This window comes from Rhynchophorus ferrugineus, unplaced genomic scaffold (genome assembly GCF_030347505.1).
Source record: "Rhynchophorus ferrugineus isolate W39M unplaced genomic scaffold, kcgeb_rfMv2 rfM2, whole genome shotgun sequence".
NCBI lineage: Eukaryota > Metazoa > Arthropoda > Insecta > Coleoptera > Curculionidae > Rhynchophorus > Rhynchophorus ferrugineus.
In genome coordinates, this window is record NW_027472581.1 from 41,444,441 (window position 1) to 41,471,970 (window position 27,530).

At 31.3% G+C, this 27,530-nt stretch overlaps 1 protein-coding gene across 2 annotated transcripts in view; it reads right to left on the reverse strand.

Moving 5' to 3' along the window:
* The window catches only part of LOC143190961 (protein phosphatase Slingshot), a 376,206-nt gene that overhangs the window by 134,471 nt on the left and 214,205 nt on the right, over window positions 1-27,530 (reverse strand). The window contains exon 1 of one of the 2 annotated variants that reach the window (XM_076395579.1): window positions 1,311-1,643. The exons of the other annotated variant lie outside the window; for it this stretch is intronic. Coding sequence (XP_076251694.1) covers window positions 1,311-1,462 — 152 coding nt within the window. The 5' untranslated portion in view covers window positions 1,463-1,643. Of the gene's footprint in view, window positions 1-1,310; window positions 1,644-27,530 lie in introns of those variants that run through there. 2 annotated transcript variants of the gene reach the window in all.

Here is a 27,530-nt window from a genome sequence, read left to right on the forward strand (position 1 = left end):
TTGTATTAAATTTTCTAATTTTTAATATTTAATTACGAAAACTTTTCAACATGCCTTACGTTATTATTTTATTTTACAATTACTGATGCTATTTTATGTTAAAAAAGACTCATAATATTTTATGCATTATTATAGTTCATATAAAAAGCCAAGACTACTTGATATAAAAGCTCATTCTAATAATAACCATATTACAAAATATTACAAAATTGCTTAACAATGGTTTATTACGACTTCATATTCACACATTAATTGAATACAAATTAATTAATTTAAATTTATCTATTACACTACTCTTTCGTTATTTTACTCCAATTATTTTAACCCATTTTTATGTTATCATATATTTCATATAAACATCGTATTACATTAAAACTTTTGTTTTATAAACAATTATTCATAACAAATAAACATAAGTTGCATATAATATTAGGTCATAATTGTTTCTTCTAGAAGAAATTATGCAAACATTTGATGAAAGGTAAACATTAAAAGAGGGAAATATTAAGGAAATTTTAGAATTATGAGAACTGTGCAAATATATTCCATATTTGTTTATTGCACTGAATTTCACATATTAGGGAATAACAAAAGCAATATCAAGACTTACAACATTTTGGATAATGTATAAAGATTAAAATTATTAGAAATATGACTCTTTTGGCCAATATTTTTCACTAACGTATTCAAATGCATTTTTTTAACATATAATTATTCATGAATAGCAATTCGGATTTATAAATAAATCAGCTATATGCATTATATTTTGAAAATATGTATTAAATTTATTATTTTATTAAATAAAAATAGAAGCTGCTAGGACCAATCAATAAATACAGAAATTTTTTACAAATCATATCGAAAACAAAAATAAATAATACTACAATTGTGGTTCCAATTAACAATAGTAAATAAGATTCAAAAGAAAATATTCGTTCTACTATACATTTTTAGAATGATAAAATTACTCTGAATAGGTGTTTTTTAATTCAAATAAATAATGTAGAATTTATACATTATTGAAATTAAGAAAATTTGAGATCTTCGAATTCAATTACCTTTTACAATTTTGTTAACATATTTACATAGTATGAGCTACGTTTCAATTTTTGTTTAAAAACAATTACTCATAATTACTTTTCATAACAAAGAATTAATCATATGTTTACTACTCGGTGGTATGTTTTTAAATAGAAACCCTACACCTGAAATATTGTTTTTACGATATACCACAGAGAGTAAACTGAAATACAGTTGGCGGAAATCAAATTCTTAAGAGTAATAACCACGTAAATATTCTGATTCATTACCTGCCGACATTAACGGCAAACTCTGAGGACACTCTAAAATAGTTAGGAATCGTGAATAACAATCCTCCACTGTTCACACAAGAAATGTCACCGACATTCGGTCGGTATCGTTTTTTCACAGAGATATTCACATCGGCCCAGTAAAGAAACATGAAAACCGATCACTGTTTCAGAACGGGGAATTCAAGTAATATTCACACACACATCAGAGGATATTTCGAATCGCGAACTTTTCTGCCATACTGAGAAACGCGGACTGACGTCTGCAGCGTGAATCGTCGACGAACCGAGAATAACTACGTCGGAACACCGCCTCGAAACCGAAGCTAACTGAACGGTTTACTACTATGACAGTGCCTCTGTATCAGCGCGACGTTGCCAAACTTATTGCGGTGAGGTTGCATTGTACAGGAACAACACATCAGCTTTTTAGCACAATTCTGGTATATATTTGTCCGAATCATTTAAGGTTTGGAATAATATATCGGGAATCAAAATAATTACAAAGCGTCATTTGTCGGCGACTAGAAGCTATTTAAAGTTACGATTACAAAGCAGAAAATGCGCATCATTTTGCATGACTAGTTCAAATTTGGTCTCAATTCAGAGGAAGCCAACATTCGTAATAACGATATAAAAAGATCAGTGAGTCTATCACTGACTGATTCAAAATAATTTAGATTAATTAGTTATAATTATAAAGAAAGATAAACAAAGAACAAAACAAAAGAAACGTACAAAGCACTGAATTAAGGATATTTAATTTTCTTAAAAATTAGCTCCTGTAGCTTTTACTTGTTCACTAGAATTAACCCTATTGCTGAGTGAGGCTGTTATTTAAACATTTCCATGATTTCCTACCCTCAGGTTCACCAACAATTTAATGTGCGCTTAATTTGTAATGTTTAAATTAGCGTGACATCCTGATGCTTCAACAGAGTTAACAATTATACGTCATAATTTGCCAGAAATAATTTATTTATAGAGTTTAGTTTATTGCATTTTGAACTCTGGGACTTTTTTAGCTGATTAGATTAAATTAATAATATTTTATTAATTGATATCAAAGTATCTTATTTAACCTATATAGATTCTTATAAATACACGTCATATGCAGCATGGCGTGTTATCATTTCATGATCGAATCATATCGTTAAAGATGTCGGGTTGAATAGAAAAGTTGAGAAGAATTTAATTTATTTATTTAAAAATATAGTATTGGCCTAGTGCTTGAGTGTTTAATAAGTTTGCAGAGATGACGTGTTACCAAAAGTCAAACTAAACTTCGTACTAACTGTTGATCTGTGTGATAATCTTAGATTGTTTGCTGTATTAGTAGGGATATAATATATGAACAAATTCTCCTTTGTATCTGACAAAACTAACGGTAGGGCTCTCTTCGGAGCCGAAGATAAACCATTCTAAAACCCAAAATGCACAAAATCCTTTTAATTAATTTTAAAGTCGCATTCCGGTCGTCTTTCTATGAAATTTATTTTAAGTATAATAAATTATATTAAATAGCTTGGTTGGCGCAGTGGTTAAAGCAACAGGACGATCCTAGTGTTGCGATAGTCGCAAGTTCGAATCCAACTGGGATATGCTCCTAAATATATATATATGCTTGAGTGTTTAATAAGTTTGCAGAGATAACGTGTTACCAAAAGTCAAACTAAACTTCGTACTAACTGTTAATCTGTGTGATCTTAGATTATTTGCTGTATTAGTTGGAATATAATATATGAACAAATTTTCCTTTGTATCTGACAAAACTAATGGTAGGGCTCTCTTCGCAGCCGAAGATAAAACATTCTAAAACCCAAAATGCACAAAATCCTTTTAATTAATTTTAAAGGCGCATTCCGATCGTCTTTCTATGAAATTTATATTAAGTATAATAAATGATATTAACTAGCTTGGTTGGCGCAGTGGTTAAAGCAACAGGACGATCCTAGTGTTGCGATAGTTGCAAGTTCGAATCCAGCTAAGATATGCTCCTAAATATTTATATTTGTGATTGTCCGTTAGATAAGAGTGCAAAACTCGACAACCAACGAAAATGATCCCAGTCACACCCGTAACCAGACATTCTTTACCAACCTGTTTAACATGGACTCCAAACCACGGTCCTCGGCGTTAAAACTACCGACTGGTCAGTCCCCAATTCAGAGACCATCGCAATAGATAGATATCCGGTCTTATCTAGTTTGGCCACTAGCGTGACTGGGATGGGTATTCTTCATTAGATTTTACACTGTTGTCTAGAGAAATTTACAATTACATACCCAAACAGAGAGTACATCCATGTCTTGCGGGATATAATATGATTTAACGTATATAAAATAATATATAATAAAATATAAAACCTATAAAACCATATTGACCTCATGTACTAGGGTGGTAAAAAACGTGTAAAATTTCAAGAGTAAAAAAAGTGAATATTTTAAATTATCATAAGATTAAAATTTTTCTTTGGCTCACATTAAATATAAACTAACTGAAATCATTATTGTAACAAAGTACTATAGACAACAACGGATAATGCTATAATTATGACATTATGGCCAATTTAGAACAAACAATAAACTGATAAAACATTGAAGTCTTATAAAGAAATTATTGTATCGCGAACATTAAAAATGCATGAATGCTTCTATTATAATTGGACTCGTAACTATTGATACTGACTATTAACTATCATTTATGGGTTATCGCTAAGCGATGGTTTAAAAAACCAAAATAAAAACGATAAATTCCTTTGTCTTATATGCAATTAAATGATATTTAATTAACTCGTATTTTCAAACAGTCTTAAATACGTATTTGTTAAGAATGCGTTACAGGGTGTACTTAGGGAAAGACATATTTTAAATTTGGATTGCCAGGAACAGATAATGTCTTCCAACATGTGGATTTACCAGTCAAGTACTTAGTATACAATATCAACTATCAATGAGATGCCTACAGTGTCAATTTGCTAAAAAAAGTTGATAAAGAAGTTACGTAAAATAGATTTTGCAGTCGGGTTTGCAGAGTAGGCTAAATAAGATTATTTAAACAAACAAAACTACCTATATTGGGCCAAGACAAATCCAAAAGAGAGACAAATAATGTTATATATAATAGTTAGGTAATAAAGGTAATAAAAGGTAACGGTTTCTACTAACTGGTGAGCTTTATGATTTAACGTTTTCAGTTATAGAATCGTGTAAGAATGGTGCGGTTACATATTTAAAAAAAAAACAGCTGAAATTATGAACATTTAGATCAATAAATAATTTTCGACAATTATTTTTCTTATTAAATATATATGAGAATAATAATATATTTTAATTTTTTTAAAATATATTTTAAAGTCTCCTTTTACCAACTATGGGTTTATCTGGACTAGGCCTAAAGTTTAACCTCAGGTCCTCAGCATTAAGCCTACCGAGTTGCGAGTGACCAACTTTAGAATCCCAGAATACAACCGGCTGGCGTGACTGGGATCATTTTCCTTATCGGATTTGCATTCAATAAGAACAATCACATATTTTAAATAGTGGTTTGCGTGATTTGAAAATAAAAAAACAATTTATAAAACTATATAAATCTGTAAATATAAAACTTAACAAATTTAAGCAACTGGTCAATTGAAAAGTAACCGGTCTGACACATAGATGGAGCTAGTAGAATTAAATCCATATGTTATTTAGTTAGCCCTAACACTCAAAAGATTCGTGTATATATTTGATATCAGTCGGATTATTAGTTTACGAATTATAGCATTTTGAGTGAAGCAACTTTGGTTATTGTGAAAAAAAATGGATAAAACGGAATTTCGCGTGTTGATAAAGTATTGCTTTTGGATGGGAAAATATACAGTTGAAGGAAAAACTTGGATTGATGCCGAGTTTCCGGATACTGCCCCAAGAAAATCAAGAATTGGTATGCTAAGTTTAGACGTGGTGAAATGAGCACCGAAGACTCACGGACGACGCAATGGGCGCCCAAAAGGGGTTGTTACCGACGACAACATAAAAAAATCCACAAAATGATTTTGCATGGCAGTAAATTGAAATTGAAGGAAATAGCAGACACTCTAAAGATATCAACTGAACGTGTACATCATATCATTCACGAATATATGGGTATGAGAAAGCTCTGTGCAAAGTGGGCGCGGCGCGAGCTCACATTTGATCAAAAACAACGACGAGCTGATGATTCGGAGCAGAGTTTGAAGATAATCAAGCGTAATAAATCCGAGTTTTTGCGTTGATATGTGACAAACCATCCAACAACATACATCACTTCGAAGTTGTGCAACAGTCGGCTGGCAAGGTTATGGCGTCTGTATTTGGGATGCGGATGGAATAATTTTCATTAACTATCCTGAAAAAGGAAGGACCATCAACAGTGACTATTGCATAGCGTTATTGGACGGTTTGAAGGACGAAATCGCCGAAAAATGGCCGCATTTGAAGAAAAAGAAAGTGCTGCTTCACCAGCACTGTGTCGGGAATTATGTTGAATAAAAAAACTAATTTTGCCAAAAAAATGTGTTTTACTATGATAGGCCGGGGACTTTTCAATTGTCCTGTTAATATATATTTTGAAACATAAATAGTTCTAATTATTCTATATTCCTACTAATATAATTCAGGAATTTAAATTAACGCATTTTTATTCATAATCAAAATACTTTGAAAAATATATAATCTTTAATTTTCATTTATGAGTAACTTTGAGTTTGATTTTTGATTTAGCTATCAGTGTCGAATACTAAACTGAAAAACTGTGGTATCAAAAATGGTGTTAAAACGATAATTTCTATCTGTGGGCGCAGCTCCCATCCCTCTATCGAAACAGCCTCGCGTGCTGTTGTCGTCTTACTCCATTCAGCGCCAGTTCGCTTCTATATTATTTGTATGCAACTAATGTTTCTTAATGCTTTGTTCTAAATTGTTTTTAATATTGCAGTATTGCTGTTTCTTGCTGTGCCCTATAGCTGAAGACCACATATCGAGATTGGCTTGATGATGATTTTCTGTACCTTCATTTTTCTTTCAATGCTTAAGTTGGGGGGATTCCGGGGGAAGACGTTAACCAATGCATACTACGGAGTTTGCAATCGAGTTGTTCACGCTTGATTCTGGTGTGCTTCTCCTAAGTTAATCTACCATCCAAGTATATTACCTGTTATTCTTGTGGGATGTTTTAGTTATTTAATTTTACTGACTTACTGGTTTCTTTTCTCAGAATGTAAGTCACGTGAGCGGACTTGGTGTGATTTGATTTTGTTCTCCACTAATTAAACTATTTGTTTATTTTATTTAGATGGCATTGAGGTTGGAACAGACAGTATGGAAGTGTCGTCAGCGTAGGTCACAGTAATTGTGTCCTCATTAGTTGGTTTGGTATAAATATAGAACCAATACAATTACTGGCAACGCGCTGGAAATCAGAAAAAAGAAACGTACCAGATCAGAATTACTTGTACAAAGTGTATAATTATTACTATCAACTTTAGCTTAAGTTAGTCTAAAAGTAAAACATACTGATGTATTTACGCCTCACATGTCTTGCTTGCTGACACACTAAACAGATCAATAGTAAGTACTAAGCATATCTAATAAAATATGTTTTTTTAGAAAATACATTTTGACGCATGGGTACTTTTGTAATAATTATATAAATAAGAACTAGTAAAACTTAAGCTATAAGTAAGATAATAAGATACACAAAAATAATAAAAATGGTTGTACAACTGTGATTCACCAACCAAGAATAATCTAAAAGTGTAAATGTTAGGTGTATAACAAGTGTGTGTTCGTACCGTTATAAAGAGAAAACAAAAAACGTTGTGGATAATATAGCACTGGCAGTATAAAGAGGACAAATAGTATTTGCTGTTCAAAAAAGAAAATAATAAGACGCTATAGTTGAAGGTATATAAAGATTCAGAAAAGAATCAAAGAAAAAATGGTAATTAAAAAAATAAAAATTCCAGAAAATGAACATCGAGTTCTTGCAAAATTAGAATTTTTCCTGTTTTATCAAATAGTTGAATTATAGTTCCAATACATTTTTAAAAAAATATACAGAAAAATCACACCTATTTTTTAATAATCTACGAAAGTTCTACTTGTGACAAAGAAAGAAAACCTGAGAAAACCTAAGATGACAGATCGTATTTAGCCGAAATTCAATCTAAACTACAATGCCTATATTTTTAAATAAATTGTTGGATCATTTGTTTTGAGATGAAACGATGCTCAATGAAGCTTAATAATATGGAAAACGTGGTAAATCCGGCAACGCCGACGGCACAATTTAGTGGGGTCCTTTTTGAAATGCGTGGGCGCAAACCGACGCAAGGCACTATTAGATTTTCGTGTGTCGTCCCGAAGGTTTTATTCTCGGAAAAAGTTCCTTCCCCAGCGCTCTCCACGATCAACTGGTTTCTGTGAGCTCAAAAAAAAGGAGGAAAATGGGGACGGGACAATGTTTGCCCATGAATTTGTAAATTTAACTTTGGTACATGAGAAATGGACTGGCATTTTGATAACTTGTAACAAATATAGTGTAAGTGTGTCTAACATATAATAATACTGGTTCTGTTATACGTGTATGCTTTCACAAATTTATTCGGAACCATTTCTGTTGGTGGATCATTGTTTGGTGATACACAATAAACAATAAATTATAAATTTAATCCACTCATTAAAGCTAAATTTGGTTTCCGTTTCCTGATAATTTCATTAATAATCGATGTCCTTACAATAACTAAGTGATTGTCTTTTAAACCAATTAATTGCAATAAATATGTAGTATTGTCAATTGACATTTTTTTAATAAGTATTTTAGTAAGACTAAAAATATAGTATCAGTAATGTTTCCTAGTGTTTTTTATTTAATTTTTATTTTTTAATTAAACACTAAAGTCAACAAATAAATACAAAAATGTGTATAGAGGAAAATATTAAAAACAACGTAAATATCGTTTAATACAATTAATTATTGTTATAGGTTTACCATATATTAAAGATAGATAAAAAGCAGTAAAATCTACTCCTGTTCAACACCAAACTGACGTGTTAATGTTAACTTTGAAGATAACTGATTTGTCTATTTTTCAATTCGTCGTTCACAATTTAACATAAATTTGTTAATTATATCTTGACTGTATTCCTTAAAACATTACGAAGCGATAAATTATATTGTAATTTGTTAATTATAAACTTGTAGGTATAATGACTAAATTTGATAAACTATTTTATGACAATTCTAGGTATTTACTTTAACAGGAATAAAAATTATTTTATTTCACTTCAGTAAAAATGGATTTGGTAGAAAAATTGACGAAAATAATGTTGTTAATTTTTTAATTAAAGAAAATACTTCAACAAGTTTCAATCAAATCCTATCATGGTTAATTTACAAAAGGCTATGAAAATATCAAATATAGTCTATCCAAACTAGCAGTGAACTCACGTCATCAAGATGTATAATGTCTTGCCTATTTTATAAAATGTTTATATCATTATTTCTGTTTAAATTAGAATAATATTATATATCACAACCAAAATAAAATAAAAGTTAAAGTTATATGCGGTAATATTGCGAAGTTATGACGTCATAAATAGAGATAATGTGAGTTCACTCTTACTCTGGATAGACTAACAAATTGCTTGTTTCTTGTACATCAAATAGTTCGATGAGTAAGGGTAAGTAATGATGAGTAAGGATCTTAAGGGTATGTGATACATATGTGGGGTATGTCTATACAGGGTATGTCTGCTTTATGGCAAACCGAAGTTTCAAACACTTCGAACAATTGTAATGTATAGACAATGTATGTCTTCACATGCTGCTACTAAAGTTGTTAAGTAAAGGAAACTGAAACAATTTGTATATACCAAATTTAGACATTGTAAAATAACAAAAGTTGTAAAATATTAAAAACAATTTAAGCAAGAACGTTAATAAAACGCCAATTACGCGGAAAAATATTTGCAGTTAAAAACAGTATAATAATACGATATACTGTTAATGTATATCATTTTAGACGTTCACCTAGAGGTATTCATACTATATTCATAATAAAAGCAGTTAATATGTTAATATCTTTGTCACTTTTTCATACTAAGCAACAGTATATTGATATTTACTATGCATTATCTCCTATTAGAATACAATTATTTGAATCATGTGCAATGGCAATGTGATGCAAAACATGAAGTAAAATACCACGTGAATTATCGTAATAACCAACAAAAAATATGAAAAATAACATGCAAGGATATTGGTTTCTGTGATCTGCTATTTTCATGAGAAAAAAGATCTTTAGCATTGAGTATATTCGAATAATTACAAGTATAAAAAAGAGTAGCTACAATATTTTTCGAATCTTATCTTTATCGGATTAATAAGGACTGGGTTAAACCCTACAATGAAGAGAACGATACCTTTAGTGCTCCGAGAAACTACAAAATAAATTTTAGGCATTACAATGTCTGTCTAGATTCAAAATTGGATAAAACTTATTTGGAAACTTTAAATATAAAATCCTATTCTATCGACCGAATTTTCCAAATAGTAGTCTGTTGCATTGTCTCCATCAGTCACCTATAGAGTCTCAGATCAGGAATTCACTTCTCAGCAACAATTTAACTGCAAATAATTGATACATTCATCCAAAAAGAAAAAGTTTTTTCCACATGGGATTCGTCCCTTATTTTGACTGACATTTTAAAAATCGTTAAAAATTAAAAATCGAAATTGTATATTAACTAGAGAACAAACTAGAGTCTAAGCGAATGTTAAAGAAGGTCTATTGGTGAAAATGCGAAATACTAATGCAAACTACTCCTGAATAACCTAACTGTTAAATTCGGTGGTTTTGATATTTATCTACATCAAAGGGCATTTTTCCAATAGTTAATAGTAAAATTATTGAGTTATTCAACATACACAGATTCTAATCATTGAACGCTCAAACCAAAAAAAATTTTCGGCGTTCTGCAATCTGCTGCCAACTTATATCAACCATTTTTAGAAATTTATGGTGATACTGCTCCGTCACATCTCTTCAATTATTTAAAATTGACGATTTTTGTTGTCACTAGACGAAAAAACAGATTAAAATATCTAAATCTCTAAAAACTTTCAGGTAGTTTAGCAGTTGAATCAATAGTTCTCAGATGTTTACATGCCATAGGAGAGATTCAAAAGAAATTGGTTAAAAATGCCATTTCGTGCCGTTTCAACATCGCAGTTTCATTACTTGTCAGGCAAAACAGTTTTCATTGACCTTGAAAATTGTTGACTGGCCATACATAACATAAACAGATTGGATTGGTAATTATACCTTGATTGTATTTCTTAAAACATTACTAAGCGATAAAGTCTATTGTAATTAGTTAATTCTACACTTGTAGGTATAATGACTAAATATGAAAAACTATTTTATGACAATTCTACGTATTTACTTATTTCTGTAAAAATGGATTTGATAGAAAAATTGACGAAAAAATTTTTGTTAATTTTTCAATTAAAGAAAATAATATGGAAATAATTAACATCTCAGTTACATTACTTGCCAGGCAAAAAAGTTTTCATTGGCCTTGAAAATCGTTGACTGGTCATAAAAAGTGAATTGCAAGTACAAAAAAGTATAGGTCAGTCCAGGAGATATAGGCCATTTATATTGTGAGATCAACAAGGAAAAGTATATTAAGATCTGCTAAAACCGAACGAAACTGTTACTGCAGATACCTACCGATGTTTACTAAACAAACTAAAACAGAAAGTCATCTTGTAAGATAACCCTAAGCCACACGTTACAAGAGTTGTAATGAGTGCACTATTGCAATTATAATGGAAAGCTCTCTAGTACCATGACCTGGCTGGTAGTACTCGTCTAAAAAAGGTCTCGCCATGTTGGCAGAAAAACGGGAAAATTTTTAGCAAAATATGAAAAATATTTTGATTAATATATATCATACTAATTTTTCTTAACAAATGACAATAAGCTTTTAAACTAAAAAAATATTGGAATACATGCAAGCATTTAATACATAAATGTAATACGCTAAAAAATCTTAATGGTCTATGTCTCGTATGACCAAAAAAATGATAGATCAAAACATCATCTAGCAATTTTTAATAGAAAGACTAAGATCTAATGACTAATGTAAGATTTAATTTCAATAATTATAAATAATGACATATAACTGCTAAAACCAGAATAATACCAAATGAAGTGAACTTGGGGATTTGATTAAAACAACCAATGTTTCCATATACCTGCAAAAATCAGATTTACACACCAAACAAAAAAAAAGATATACTGGCGGTTGAGTTGTTATTCATAAAATACAGTGGTATTGTTATTATAAAATAGCACAATGTTATCTGGTATAATGCGAATCACAATTGCTTTAATAAAGTTAATTTAAATGTAAAGAAATATAACTATACGATGTTTGTTACGACTAAATTCGATTTGTTGGTGTAGTGAGTAGAATCGTTGGAATACTCGTTTCCTTATTAAGAGCTTGTTGAGTTTCATTGGGCAATGATATATCAATGGTAGTTTACAGATAGGAGTGTAAAAAATACGCCAAAATAAAATTGACAAGATTCATTCCTGTTATGCCTATAATCGGGCTATGCTAGTTCAATATCATAAATCATTATTGTAATATGATTGTAATTAAATGTAATTGTGCCTGGTGAAAAAATAATAATATGTTTAGTCGGCTTGGTTGGTGCAGTAGTCAAGACGATAGGACGGTCCTCTTACTATTACGATAGTGGTGGGTTCGAATCCTTCCGAAAAGCATTTATGTTTGTGATTGTAATTGTAAATGTCTTTATAGCAAACAGCGGAAATCCGACAAAGAATAACCATCCAAGTCACCCCAGTAACCAGGCTGGGTAAAATCGAATGTCCTCAGGAATGGTCTCTAAGTTGGTCACTGGCCAGTCGGTAGGCTTAATGCCGAGAACCGTGGTTCGGAGTCTACGTTAAACAGTATTATTAAAAAAGATATTTTAAAATATATTAAAAAATAATAATAATAAAATAAGAAAAAATAAAGAATAAAATGAACAGTGAAATGAAAAATAGTTAATGAACACTTGTATTAATTAAAGAAAATGAAAGTGTGATGTTTACTATATTATGAATTAATAATATGAAATGAAATTAATCAACATTATCCAATACATGACTAAAATAATCTACAAAAGGTTATATCTAAAAAGCCCAAGGGGATGATGGTTTCTTAATTACTATACTTATCTAAGTCATAAAAAGATTGCCCTACAGAAAAAATTACTAGTAATGTTAAAATTCAACTGCATTTTGAACAATGGGGATTGTTTTACTAAAAGTGCAATGTATTATTTCATTGTTTTTCTTACTTTTAGCAGTAGATATCAGTCAGGAATATTAATGAATACTTAGGAAAGGTGGATTAGGCCTACAGGGGACACCACCACAAAATAAAAAAAACGCACCAGGAATTCTACCTCATGGGTGGTGTGGAAAAGAGTTCAATCAAAATATAATAAAGAAGTATACAAACGAATAATCTGCTGTCTTTTGTTATGGTTCCTTTAAAATATATTCTTCTTTTTGTAATATTTCGTCATTATTTACCTGCTCTGAAGAGTTATAGAGTTATTTTTTAGCTTCATTATAGCTTTTTTCTTCTTTTGAAATATCTGTAAAATCAGAAAGATATAAGTATAATAACAAATAGACAGAAAACGTATACAAACATGACCATATTTAATTCTTACCTTTACTATAATCTTCAAATAAGTTCTGTTTCCATATTATTTAACAAAAATATATCCTTTGTTCCATAACAATCTACAAAATTAGTGTTATAAAATGATAATATTTTATTAATAATTCATACCTTATACACTTATTTTCGTATTATCTGCTGCTAATTTTGCCTATGAAATAATTATATTACCTCAACAAAATGTAAATACAAAATTAACCTAAAAATGACATCTAACCACAACTGAGGCTGTGGTACGGAAGGCGTAGTAGAAAGGGACGCGAGTGTGAAAACTGCCAGGCTAGAAATAAGTGCACATGTGCAGTCTTAGCCAATAGAAACTTGTATAGGCATGGATGGCGAGGTCTTTTACTGTCGTCTGTTTGGGTTAGTTTCAAGATAGTGTGCGTAAAACGTAACTATACTTTCCTTCCTCTTTGCTTTTGAAGATAAACTATGAGGGTGTATAAATGATATATGTTATATGTAGTAATATATGTAGGTGTATAAACTGAAAACTTCGAAACTATGAGGCAATATCCACCTTTAAGAAGTGTAATGCAAACTTGAGCAGCGGTGGTAAAATAACTTTATGTGGGGGTGTCAATGTTTTTTTGACGACGCGTTTTTCACTCACTTGAAGCTCTCTCTGCGGTTAACTCTTTTTGGTCCAGTGATTTACTCGGTCTTTGAAAGCACGGGCATTTGGGAAACCCATCTTGGTATCCGAATCACATTTTAAAATCGCCGTACACCTGCCATGAGGTGCACGGAATAACCTGCAGGAATGGAAACATAAAAAACGCCGTTTTGAAGCAGAACTGCTTTAAAACTTCTTTTTGATGAATCTATGAAGATACATCATTGTGCTGTATCATATTGGATCATAAATGCATCCATAGAACCTTCAATATTGGTACAATAAACCAGTTCCTGATGCCTTGCATTTTGTTGTATATAATTCTCGTTTCGAGCATATCAAACTAAATAGAAATCAGTACGACATGCTCAAACACTTTTTTTGTGACAGATCTGCGTTATCATATCTTTTCATCGTCCAGAAAAGTGCGACAACCTTGTTATTTTCGAAGAGCAGATATCTGCAGACATTTTCAGATCCAATTAGTAAGTAGAATCCTTTATAACATTTATAACAACTATTTACAACTTTATAACAATTTTACTGAATAATTTGATAATTCAGTAATTCAGATAATTATATCAGATTAATCAGATAATTAAGTATTCATACAAATTCTCATATATCCTGATATCGAAAACCTTTGGCATAATAGGATATGTACATATCCTATATGTATACAATATTGATTTTCAATGATCAGAATTTCTCTTTTTTCTATAACAAATCTCCTTCATGGCAGTAATGTTATCGAGATTATTAGTAAATTGTAGATAATGAAGAGACGATATTCTCAAAAGCCGATTCCGATCCAAGCAACGGCATGGACAGATAAACAAACGAGTGCAGTATTAGAGACACAACCTTTTGTTTTGCATGGCTAAATAGTTTTTCTATACTCTATAATAATAATAATAATAACAATAATAATAGATTAATGGCTGATTGATAACTATAGCGTGATTCCCGCATTACGATTAATTATTTATTTATTATTTTTGTTACTACTGTTAATGACTTCATTAATGTTAAATATGGTAAGCTAATTGATATAATTGCTTGAACATAAAAATGTCATATTAAGTAGCTGAGTAGTCTTTTAATATTGGTCATAAATATTACTTTAATATAAACAGATAAATATTTGCAGTACACCAAATACTTTCCCAACACCATAATAAAAACCCCGGTTGGGATATAATAAAGATTTAACGACGACATAAATGGGTCGACATCCGAATTGTTCATCGAAACAATTCATCCATAAATTACCTTGCCCGGTAAACTTTGGCGCCTGATTTCCATAATTCCTCGGTCCGGCATTGGCATAATAATGCCCTTCGGTCCCCCGTCTTTCTTCGACTTGCGAAATCCGCATAGGGCAACGGCACGCAACACACGGTGACGTCCCGACAAAGGTCTTTTTCGTCAAAGATGACCTTGCCATCGGGCAGCTGGTGTGTTGAACGGGCTGATATTTGCAAATGCCGTCTAGACTTTATGACAGACCCATGATGGAAGCGAATACAACACGATCGAAGCGGATAATAAAAGAAAACCGATAATGAATTATTCGCCCGTTGATAACTGACAGGTCGTCTTATTCCGTTGTATTCCGAATGAACCAATGTCATTAAATTATTAAAAATAATATGTGCGTTTAGTAAAAACTCAATAGCCTTGGATAAGTAGATGGATAAGACTAAATTGTCCAGTTCTTTGGTCTACATTTTTAAAAATTATTTCTTATTAAAGACTTTATTAACTTCTACTATCTTTCGGCTTGGTGACCGCAGTGATTAAGGTGACAGGGCTATCCTGTCTTACTACTGCGATAGTCGCCGGTGCATGGTTGTAAACCAATAATAAAGAAAACGATCCCAGTCAAGTCTGTAACCAACCTGGATGCTTGGGATGGTCTCTAAGTAATTAGTTTACCACGAGTTTGTCACTCGTCAATCGATAGGATTAACGTCGAAGCCCGTGATTGGAAATCCATGTTAAGCATTAGACCCAGTCCAGATGGACCTTGGCTGAAAAGAGTCTTCAGTATAAAATATTTTAGACCAGAAGAATTCTTAAGAATATAATAAGCGAAGAATGTACTTCTCAATTCAATTACTTGAAATATTTTAGTCCTGTTATTAGTAGGGCCGGACATTAGTATTTTTATACAGACAGTTATTAAAAACAATTGAAACAAACTATAGCCTATCTATAATAACAATGTTGTCTCGTACGTTCGAATATGTAACCGAATCAGCTGCCGTCCAGTCATCAAATGCCTGCAAATTTATTTAAAACACTAGTAATAATAATTACAGGTTATATACCGACAAACGTTGTTTTCGAGCTTTGATTGTTGTGATAAATGCCAAATCGCTGCTTATTATTACTTTGATTGAAAATGACGAAGCCATTAGATCATTAGAAGCCAGAAGAGTCAGAAACAGATTGTGTCTCTAATCAGTGAGACCTCTATCTATCCAGTGAGATACATTAGGGAGGTAAGTATTGATACTGTTAAATACAAAGTTGTGGCGTGTTTTTATTAGCGTATTATAGCTGCATTGAATATTAGTATGGATACTGTGACTAAATTATCTTAAAAAATTAAAAACAATATAATCTTGGATTAGCGTTAATGAAACATCCCTCAAAGAGCTGCATATCTCCAAGTTTTCTATGGATACTTTCAAGACTAACAGCTTAATTATGTTTATAATAAAAAAAACTACTAACGGTTTTATAAATTTTATATCTGATACAGCTAATATTGTTATTTCAATTTTCAATGTATATGATAAATGTATTTAGATAAGCCATAAATACATTAGTATCAAAATGGAATATTGGATCACTCAAAGTAAGGTGGTAATAAAAATAGCATAAAGGCAACAAAAGTTGACAATGTAAGGTAAACGTTACAAGAACATTTAATTCGGATTCGTTAGTCATAATATTAACTAATAATTAATTGCTGATCAGTTGCTATTCATGCTGGAAATAGGAATGGTTTTATTCCTGCGGCAGAGCTAGAGCTAGTGTTTTGCTGCAAGTCCAAGGCTGACTACCATCGAGAAATGGGCCATAATATGTTTTTGGTCTGATTTAAGAATCAGCTCTTAAGAACCTCCCAATCACTGCATATTCAACCCAATTGAATTAAAATAGGGTGTGACAAAGTATTATAATAAAGATGGGGGTCAATAATAAGATCAAACCAAACCAAACATGTGTATCAATATATATATATATATATATATATATATATATATATATATATATATATATTGATTTTTTTCCTGTTTTATTCCTGCGGCAGAGCTAGAGCTAGTGTTTTGCTGCAAGTTCAAGGCTGACTACCATCGAGAAATGGGCCATAATATGTTTTTGGTCTGATTTAAGAATCAGCTCTTAAGAACCTCCCAATCACTGCATATTCAACCCAATTGAATTAAAATAGGGTGTGACAAAGTATTATAATAAAGATGGGGGTCAATAATAAGATCAAACCAAACCAAACATGTGTATCAATATATATATATATATATATATATATATATATATATATATATATATATATATATGTATATATATATATATATATATATATATATATATATATATATATATATATATAAATATATATATATGTTATATATATATATGTTAAAATATTAATAACACAAGTAAACAAGGTTACGGGCCTGAACAACAATGGGCCTAAAAGCTGTTTATAAGGTAAATTGAGAGGCTGAATCCAAATCAGCCTGTTTTTTAAATTGGCTCTAGTTCTCTAAATATTCAACAAATTCATTGTTTTACTATTTTTGAGGATTAACGACCATTTATTGAATTAAAAAGTATAAATCAATGAACTAAAGTTGAACATGAACATCATGCCTTCGTCCCAAAATCCTTGGTATCGTGGCTCGTATAACCTAAGCTCTGTGGGAAAAACTCAAGATGTGAATGCAGAAAATATAAACATTCGAGCTCCAATCTTGTTGTAATTTGTAAACATTGTCGATTAAGTGTTTGTAACCTGATGATTCGTGGTTACCGAGAAAGAACAACAAGAATATCAGGTCCGATAAATATTCCTTTTTTTGCGTATGACAGTTTTAGTACAGCTTGGTTAATACTGGAAAGCTGGTACTTTGATTGAGAGCTTTGGTAAAGAACATAACAAAGCCAAGTTTAATGTGAACAGTAACAAACACACTTCGAATGAACTTTGCAACATTTTTTAAAATTTTTGCTTGCATTTTCATACCGTTGTGAAGCACAATCACAGTATAAAAACAAGTTCTAAATAATGTTTAATCAACATCGACGTTAGCAACGTCGTCAGTTGACAGACCTTATAAGAGCACAGTGCTGCCACCATGCGCGAATACGAAACCTAGAACCAATCTTGACACACAGATCAAAGATCTGAGATCAGAGCAACACATAACGTTAATAAACTGTTCTCGTCTGCTCAGGTTTAAAAACTGACTCAAATTTGGAAACTTTGTAATACAAAAAAATTAATTTTAGAATTCGTGAACCATAATTATCTAGAACCCTTCATAATTAGATAGTTGGATCAATTAATCAATTTATCCACAAATTGTTTTACATTAATACATCGATAATTGAACTAGAGGATGAGTAATGTTAACTTGTAATATAAATGTAATAATTTAATATTAATGTAATAATCTAGAATGATAACAGGAGGGATATTATTGCATAAATAGGTAAAGCAGATTAATAATAATATAATATTTACCTTATTATTACGACAATTACAATTCAAATGCTTACGAAATTCGCTCAGCTAAGCTTCTAGTAATGTATATCTAAATATTAATACAATACCATCTCAATGTTTAGCATAGCTGATAAAAAAATATACTTCCTAAGCATTTTGATTATAATTGTTATAATGATAAGGTAAAAATTCCCTCATTATTAATACTTCTTTGTCAGTCTATTTGTCATTTTAAATTATTACATTAATATTACGTTATTACATTTATACTACAAGTTAACATTTATTTTAAAAGCTAAATTTAATTTAAATAGACGTTAAGTAATGTTGTTAAATTGCTAATTAACATTTTTAATAACCTTAAATAAGCTGAGAGACGGATCAATGAATCATCCAGTTTATTTAGAAGGCATCTTATGTTAAAATTGAAACATCTATCATTTATGATAAGTATATAATAAAACGATGTATGTACAACAAAGCGTAGTTATTTAAAACATTCCTCTTAAATCAATATATCTTCTATTCAAGTGATATGTATGGAAACGCATAGTTAATATTATTAATAATTATATTAAAAATTAAAGGCAATTAATATAAAACAATAATTCTCAAGTAAAAGTGCTGAAATATTATTGTTTTGGCTATACTTTTTTTTTCAGTTTATATAGGTAATATATATAGTAAATTCAAAATAGCAGTGACACGAGTGTCAATAGGTGTCTGTCTAAAGTTGTAAATTCAGATTTGTTTTTTTAGTTTTGTTTTACAGTCAGACAATATTATGCTTGTCATTTTATTCTATTTAAAAAGAGATAAAGAGAAGAGAGTTCTCTGTTAGATAAGTTCGAACATGTATCGAAATGAACCAACAAAATATGTCCGTTTGCCAAACGTCTGAAAATTCTTCAAAATATTATAATTACGGGTTATAAACCGGCAAACGTTGTTTCAACGCATTGTTTTAATAAATTTGAAATAATCCCGGTTTTTATTGAAAATATTTTTTGCGCCTTGCAACTGCACTGTATATTAGTACGGACACGGTAACTAAAATATCTCAAAAAAAAAAAAAAAAAAATATAACCTTAAATTCGCCATAAAGAAACCGAATTTCAGAAGATCAGCTTGGTGTTTCAGATATCAAATATACGAAATGTATAAAATAGTCAGTAGTTTTTTCAATTGAAACATAATTTAATACAATTATTTCAGAGAAAATTGTTAGTCTGGAAAGTATCCATAAAAATCCAAAAGATATACAGCTATTTGAGAGATGTAGAACATCCGTTCGTACATTATTGGATAATATAGGATTTAAATGGTGAAAAGATAACCATCGCAGGGGTTTAATGGAAGTTACAGAGGTTGCTTTTAAAATAATACAATTTTTAAAAACATATGAAGAAATGAACCAAAACTTGTCTTTGCAGTAGTTTGAAAATCAGCTTTTTAAGAAGAGGAACCATTAGTTAATGTTATGTACAATGCACCATATTTTATTTGTATATATGTATATATGTATATATGTATATATGTATATATGTATATATGTATATATGTATATATGTATATATATATATATGTATATATATATATATATATATATATATATGTATATATACATATATATGTATATATATATATATATATATATATATATATATATATAGTACACTGGTGGAGAATATATCAACCAATTCATCAACAAAGGCTGAATATTTGAAAAAGCTGAATTTGAAATAGTTCATTCTTTGAGGAACTATTCTTGAACATGATTTCGTCGAAACTTATTTTATATGTATAAAAACTTTACTTTTTTTGGAAATAAGCCTGAGAAAAGATACATAGTAGATCTGATTACTGAATGTTATGACCACAGAGTATTATGTCTTCCTCCCTATCACTGCATTTTTAATCCAACTGAGTTGGTATTGCAAATAATTATTACAATAGATATTCAGGTCGAGGCGGATAATTAAACCAGAACTGTCTGGATTTATGGAAAGAAGCATTGTTGGAAATAGCACCTTCAGTTTGTGTAAGCTCGATCAGACACATTGAAGAAGAAATTGACAAATGGTAGAATCTTGAGCAAGTATTTGATAGATTGGAAATAAACAGCTTAGTTATTCACTTGATTAGTTTCTGAAAGTGACAGCGATTGAATAAAACCTTATGAATGTTGGTTTATGATTCGATGCTGATGATTACCAAGATAGGATGATGAAAGGGAAAAAAAGCTCAATGTATATATAATAAAACAATTCTAACCTCTAAATTATTGCGGCTGTAAAATTAATTGTACTTTTAAGTTCTTCGATAATAAATGCATTTGATATATTATAATGTTAAAATAAATTATATTTAATAGAATATTTGTTGAATTATTTTATTTACATTAAAATTTTGTTATATGTCAGAGCCAAAATGTACTAAAACTAAGAGTTGCTGCGGCAACATTGTGACGTTTTGTCATATATATATATATATATATATATATATATATATATATATATATATATATATATATATATAATAAGCATATAGTGTTACAACAACAAGTTAGACAGAAAGTAGAGCAAATTCGAAGAGATTAGTTTATCAGTCAATTTTTAAAGCCAATTTGTAGTTATATGGTATAAATATTGTGTTTGACTAAAACATCATACTAAACAGTAAGTAAACCAACGCTTCCAAAATAAAATTCTTAATTAGTTACCAAAATAATTACAAATTAATTATCGCTACATAACCAAAGAAAAATTACGAAGTTATCCAATACTTCGCATCGAAATATGAAAAAAGGTTATTAAATCACATCAATAAAATCTAGTGTATAAGTGTTGCTCTTAATTTTAGCTTAGTCTAATTTAATTTTAATTTGGGAAGTATATACTGATGTATTCATCCGCTCTCGTCTTGTAATAGTAAATGAAGATTGTATTAAGGCTTATCTAATATAAGAATAATAAATAATTCGAAATTGTTAAAAGTAAAATAAAACGAAAATATAGTAATATAACAAATAAGCAGAAAACTAAATTATTCAGGTTCCATTTATATATCGAGAACATTACTGTTAGAATCCGAAAAATATTGTTTTTTTAAATACATCAATATATTTCGAGATATTTTTTGTTTTAAAATATTGATATTTTCTCTAAACGATATTTTTTGGGTAAACTGATATTTGTACAAAGATAATATTTTACAAAGTAATGGCATTTTTATCATCAGTTGATAATGGTATAAAATATCGATATTTTTCCGAAATGTCGACAATTTGTCGATTAGCAATTGCTAAAGGGAAGATAAGTAGGTAATTGTAGTACAAAAATAAGAAAAAAAAAAACAATTTATTGAGTGTCTAATTAAAAGCTAGGATATTACAACTATAATCTCTTTCTATTTCGCTTATTTAAGGTTTTATAAGTACATAACCTTATGTTAATATTGATGAGAGTAAGTTCAATATACAAAAGTCAATTGTGCCTGTGTTTACTTAGTATCTTACCTCTACAATTTATAGAATTGCAAATATATCCAATGACTAATTTAAAAAGCCAACAAAATGTCAAAATGTGATGTTATTTATTTATGCATATCTACAATATTTATAATATTTTCAATCCATTAAGTAAATATAATTCAAATGCGATAACAGAAAGTATTTGATGGTGTAACATCCAGAAGACGCTATACGTTTGGTAATAGGGGTTGACTCTGATATTTGGCATATACAAGGTGATTGCAATAATACTACTATACTTTTTATACCTAGTACATTTGGTATTCTTAGTTTATATAATTTAACATGTACACAACTTAACACTGTCTTATTTAGTTATGTCCCCACTTACTGAACTATACACCTAAAATGGCATAATCCGAGGTTACCAACCTGTTATCGATTTAATATTCGCCGATTATGTAAAACGTGTTTATTAATATTAGGAGTATTTTAAATGGTGTATCATTATATTTTTCACGTGTCAGCAAAAGGAAAAAATTAGCATCAAAATGTTCTCAGGCTCCATCGCTCTCTATAATGGTAATCAAAAGAGGTCATATCTGTAACCGCTTGAGGGAAAACATCTCAGTCTGTATAAAAAGTAGCTCAGCACTAACAGCATATTTTTTTTCCTATTCCAGAATGACCGTTTCGAGTTCGGGATAGAGAAGTGTTTCGGTGCAAGGTGTTATCGTGTTCTAAGGCGCCTAGGAAGAACCTTACACTGAGCATGTTCGTGAAACTCTTCACGAACGGGATGCCTGATTCGAGGTGAGTGTTGAAGTTCCTCATGGGGTATTGAGTAACGCGCGGACTTTTTTGGACTAGAACACTTGGAGTAGTTCAAGTTGTCTCTCAGAGACGTAGCTGTATTACACATGCGCTCCGAAGAGGCAGACTGGAGAGACTAGCATTTTATACAGAGTCGCTTTCTGCAGGTTTGCAATTGTTTGATTTCTGCGCTGTCTGTCGGTCTTTCTGCAGATGAGTGGGAAGAGTTAATTGTATACGTCATTGCTTTTGCAGATAGCGTGTTGGATTTGGGCTGACACTGGAACCTGCGGTCGAACTGGAGACCGAGGTATGATACCTTCTGGAAATTGGGGATTTGGAGGCGATAAGCGCGGAAGTCCTTCTTGTGGTAGAATAGAGTTTTGATCGGGTTTATTTGCAGCCATCAGAATTTGTACGACGCAATCGCCTGGTTCAGTTGGGCGTGGATTCTGTTACGGATGGCTTCGGGTTTTAAACCGATGGTAAAGAAAGCTATATTATGTCCATAAAATGCTGTGTGAGAATGTTTGTGGAGTGAGAAATCAGCCATATAAAGGTTGAACAGGGTAGGACTAGTGGAGCACCTTGCGGGAGTCCTGCGGAGATCTATTTTCTGGTGAATGGTTGCTGAAACGCGAGCAGATTGATGAAGGCTTGAGTGTTTGGAACGGAAACCGAATGGTTCATTCGGGATTATATGGTGTGCCTCTTTGAAGCTGTGCGTGTAATATAGCTCTTTCGACAAGTTTGGACTAACAGCAGCGTATGAGAGCATATAATAGTAGATGCTCATGTATAACACGTCAATTGAAAAGTACCCGGTCTACCATAGTAAAACACTTTTTTTTGGCAAAATTAGTTATTTTTATTCAACATAATTCGCTTCAAGGGTGATACACTGGTTATAGCGACCCCCTAACTTTTCGATACCATTTTTGTAGTACGATTTGTCCTTTGCTTCAAAATAGCCCTCTAATTTCAGCGATCACCTCTTCATTCGACAAAAATTACTTTCCAGCGAGCATTCTTTTGAGATCTGATAATAGGAAATAGTCGCTGGGGGCGAGATCTGGAGAATACAGTGGATGAGGGAGCAGTCCGAAGACCAATTCATGAAATTTTGCCTTCGTTTTCACTGATTTGTGATATGGTGCATTGTCTAGGTGAAGCAGCACTTTCGTTTTCTTCAAATGCGGCCATTTTTTCGGCGATTTCGTCCTTTAAACGGTCCAATAACGCTATGTAATAGTTGCTGTTGATTGTCCTACCTTTTTCAAGGTAGTCAATGAAAATTGTTCCATGCGTATCCCAAAATACAGACGCCATAACCTTGACTGTTGCGTCTTCCCACGCTTTCAGTCCACTCGGATGACTGTCTATTGAACTTCGGAGTGAAATGATGGAGCCATGTTTCATCCATTGTCACATATCGATGCAAAAACTCGGGTTTATTACGTTTGATCATGCTAATTACGCTCCGAATTATTAACTCGTCGTTGTTTTTGGTCAAAAATGAGCTAGCCCGGAACCCACATTGCACAGAGCTTTCTCATACCCAAACATTCGTGAATAATATGATGTACACGTTCAGTTGATATCTTTAGAGTGTCTGCTATTTCAATCAATTTTAATATACGGTCATTCAAAATCATTTTGTGGATTTTTAAAATATTTTCGTCGGTAACAACCTCTTTTGGGTGTCCACTGCGCTCACCGTTTTCGGTGTTCATTTCACCACGTCTAAACTTAGCATACCAATCCTTGATGGGTGATTTTCCTGGGAGAGTGTCCGGAAACTCGGCATCAAAACAAGTTTTTGCTTCAACTGTATTTTTTCCCTTCAAAAAGCAGTATTTTATCAACACGCGAACTTCCTTTTTATCCATTTTTTTCACAATAACAAAAGTTGTTTCACTCAAAATGCTATAATTCACAAACTAATGATCCGACAGCTATCAAATTTATACACACATCTTTTGATGGTTAGTGCTAACTAAAAAACAGGAGGATTTAATTCTAGTAGCGCCATTTATGTGTCAGGCCGGGACTTTCAATTAACCTGTTATATATATCTTGATCTACTGGTGAACATGAGAAGTATTAATGCAAACAACCGTTAAACAACCTAACCCAAGTGTTAAATCCGATGGATTTGACAGTTTTCTATAAAAAATAAGCTTTCCGTTTGGTATTAATAATTTATTCAGTGTACTCAAACACTAATAGTAATAAGGTAATTTAAACTCATTATTTTTATTGTTTCATATAAAGCAATCTGCGGTCTAAGCCCATTAAACACTTTTAGAAGTTGATGGTGAAATTGCTCCGTCATATTGTCCGTCTGTGTTATATAATTTTTGATTTTTACTTCAACGAGTTAGAAGTGTAGAGTACCAAAAAATGCAATGAATTATAAGACACAGTTGGGTTGGTAAACCATCGCTAAATTGAAGGAAACACTGATGGAAAATTTGAAATAGAGCAAATTCATCAAGGGTCAAGTCCAGATTTGTGAAAAGGAAACTTTTGAAGATTGCGTTACGACGCCATACCATACACAAGCTTGCCATTTTGAAGAATTTTTTGGCAAAAATTTAACCAACATCATCAAACAATCATCACGTATTTACTTGATATGAGTACTGCCAACTTCCTTCGCGTTTCATAACTCAAATTATTACCTCGAGACTTCCGTTTTCAGTTAATAAAAAACATAAAAGAGAGTTGGAGGCGAGACTTGGTGCATATTTTAGAAATTGCGTTTAAAAAAATGTTTTGCCAATCGATATTACTCGTTGATATAAGTTATTATTTTGCGAAGTCACTCACTTGGATGACCGAATGTTGACTAGTTATATTCAGAATAAAACACTATTATTCAATAATATTTAATATATCCTGCATTCTTAATGGATTTAAAAACAATGTTTGTTTTTGCCTGAAAATGGTTAAAACGATTCTGGGAAACACCGAAAATTTAACCCAAAACAATTTTATCGTGTTAATATACCAAAAATAACATTGGAAAACATTTAAAGCTATCTCTCTATTGACTATATTTCAACCATAAGTATTTTAAGCTGATCATTAAAGAATTTCCATTTTTATTTATGGGTCGATTATAGAAACGGTCAACACATAAAATGTTTTTTGACCAGGACAGAGAACCAAACAAGCGCGTAACCGATAGGCGACCTTGACACGACCTCAATTTGTGTATTCGCTACCCAACATACTTTTCGATATTTGGTGTGTCGTGATGATTCTTTTGCCAAATGTGAAAGGCAATTTCATACAGTTAGTTTTGTGTGAGATCTGATGACTCAAATACTGACTGACTTGCATTAACATGTGATGTGACGATAGTTCGTTGATAATGCGGGGTCAAAAATATTGTCAAATACTTTAGCTATGCTAATTCTATAAAAATAAATTTTTCATATAATAAAACATTCATTCGATTTCGAGATTCGATCAAGACTGAACAGAGGAAATTAAATGAAACTAAAATAAATTTAAAACGGCTGGTTGCTGGTTCATTCTGAATTTATCGAATGGAATTAAGAATCTGGATATAACAGATCAATAGAAAAGTCCCCGGCCTACGATAGTAAAACACGTTTTTTTGGCAAAATTAGTTTTTTTTTAAAGTGCGCTCGCGCGGCGCTCCCTTTGCACAGAGCTTTCGCATACCCAAATATTCGTGAATGATATGATGTACACGTTCAGTTGATATCTTTAGAGTGTCTACTATTTCATTCAATTTTAATTTACGGTCATTCAAAATAATTTTATGGATTTTTTAAATGTTTTCGTCGGTAACAACCCCTTTAAGGCGTCCACTGCGTTCACCGTCTTCGGTGCTCATCTCACCACGTCTAAACTTAGCATACCAATCCTTGATGGTTAAATTTTCCTGGGGCAGTGTCTGGAAACTCGGCATCAAGCCAAGTTTTTGCTTCAAATTTATTTTTTCTCTTCAAAAAGCAATACTTTATCAACAGGCGAAATTCCTTTTTATCCATTTCTTTCACAATAACAGTTGCTTCACTCAAAACGCTATAATTCACAATCTAATAATCCGACAGCTGCCAGCTATGTGTCAGGCCGGGAACTTTTCAATTGACCTGTTATTCTGTAATTTAATTCGCTTGGCAAAGCATATAAAACATCAGATATTAGGTGAATGCATGTATTGTGATTTTTTCATTTTAAAGTTACATTGATTGAAAAAAATGAACAATATTTAAAATATTTTCCATCAGTTTTTGTCGTATTTCTGACAACATGGCGATACCACGTCTAAAGAAGGATGTTGGCAGAGATTCGTTCATCAATTCTTAAAACGGTAAAATGGTACGAAATATTATTTTCAATCAGTGGATGTGGTAGTCCCATTTTCGCCTTTCGGATTTCCCCACTGGATATAGAAATCTGGAGATAGCTGATTCACCAATTCATTAATTGTATAAAAGTTCTCTAACCTTTACGAAGCGTTCAATAAACCTTACAACTAACTCTCTTTGACCTATTTTGGTTCTCCAGACTGTTCTTTCTCCTTGACATCAAAATTACCATTAAATCATTGAAACTCGACAAAAGGAGTTTGATGGAGCAGTATCACCGTACATTTCTAAAAATATTTGATGGGCTTGGGCAGCAGATTTCTTCGCATCAAACAACAAAAGTAATGAATTACGAAAAATATATTTCTCAATGACTAGGTCAATGATGATTAATGACCATCATG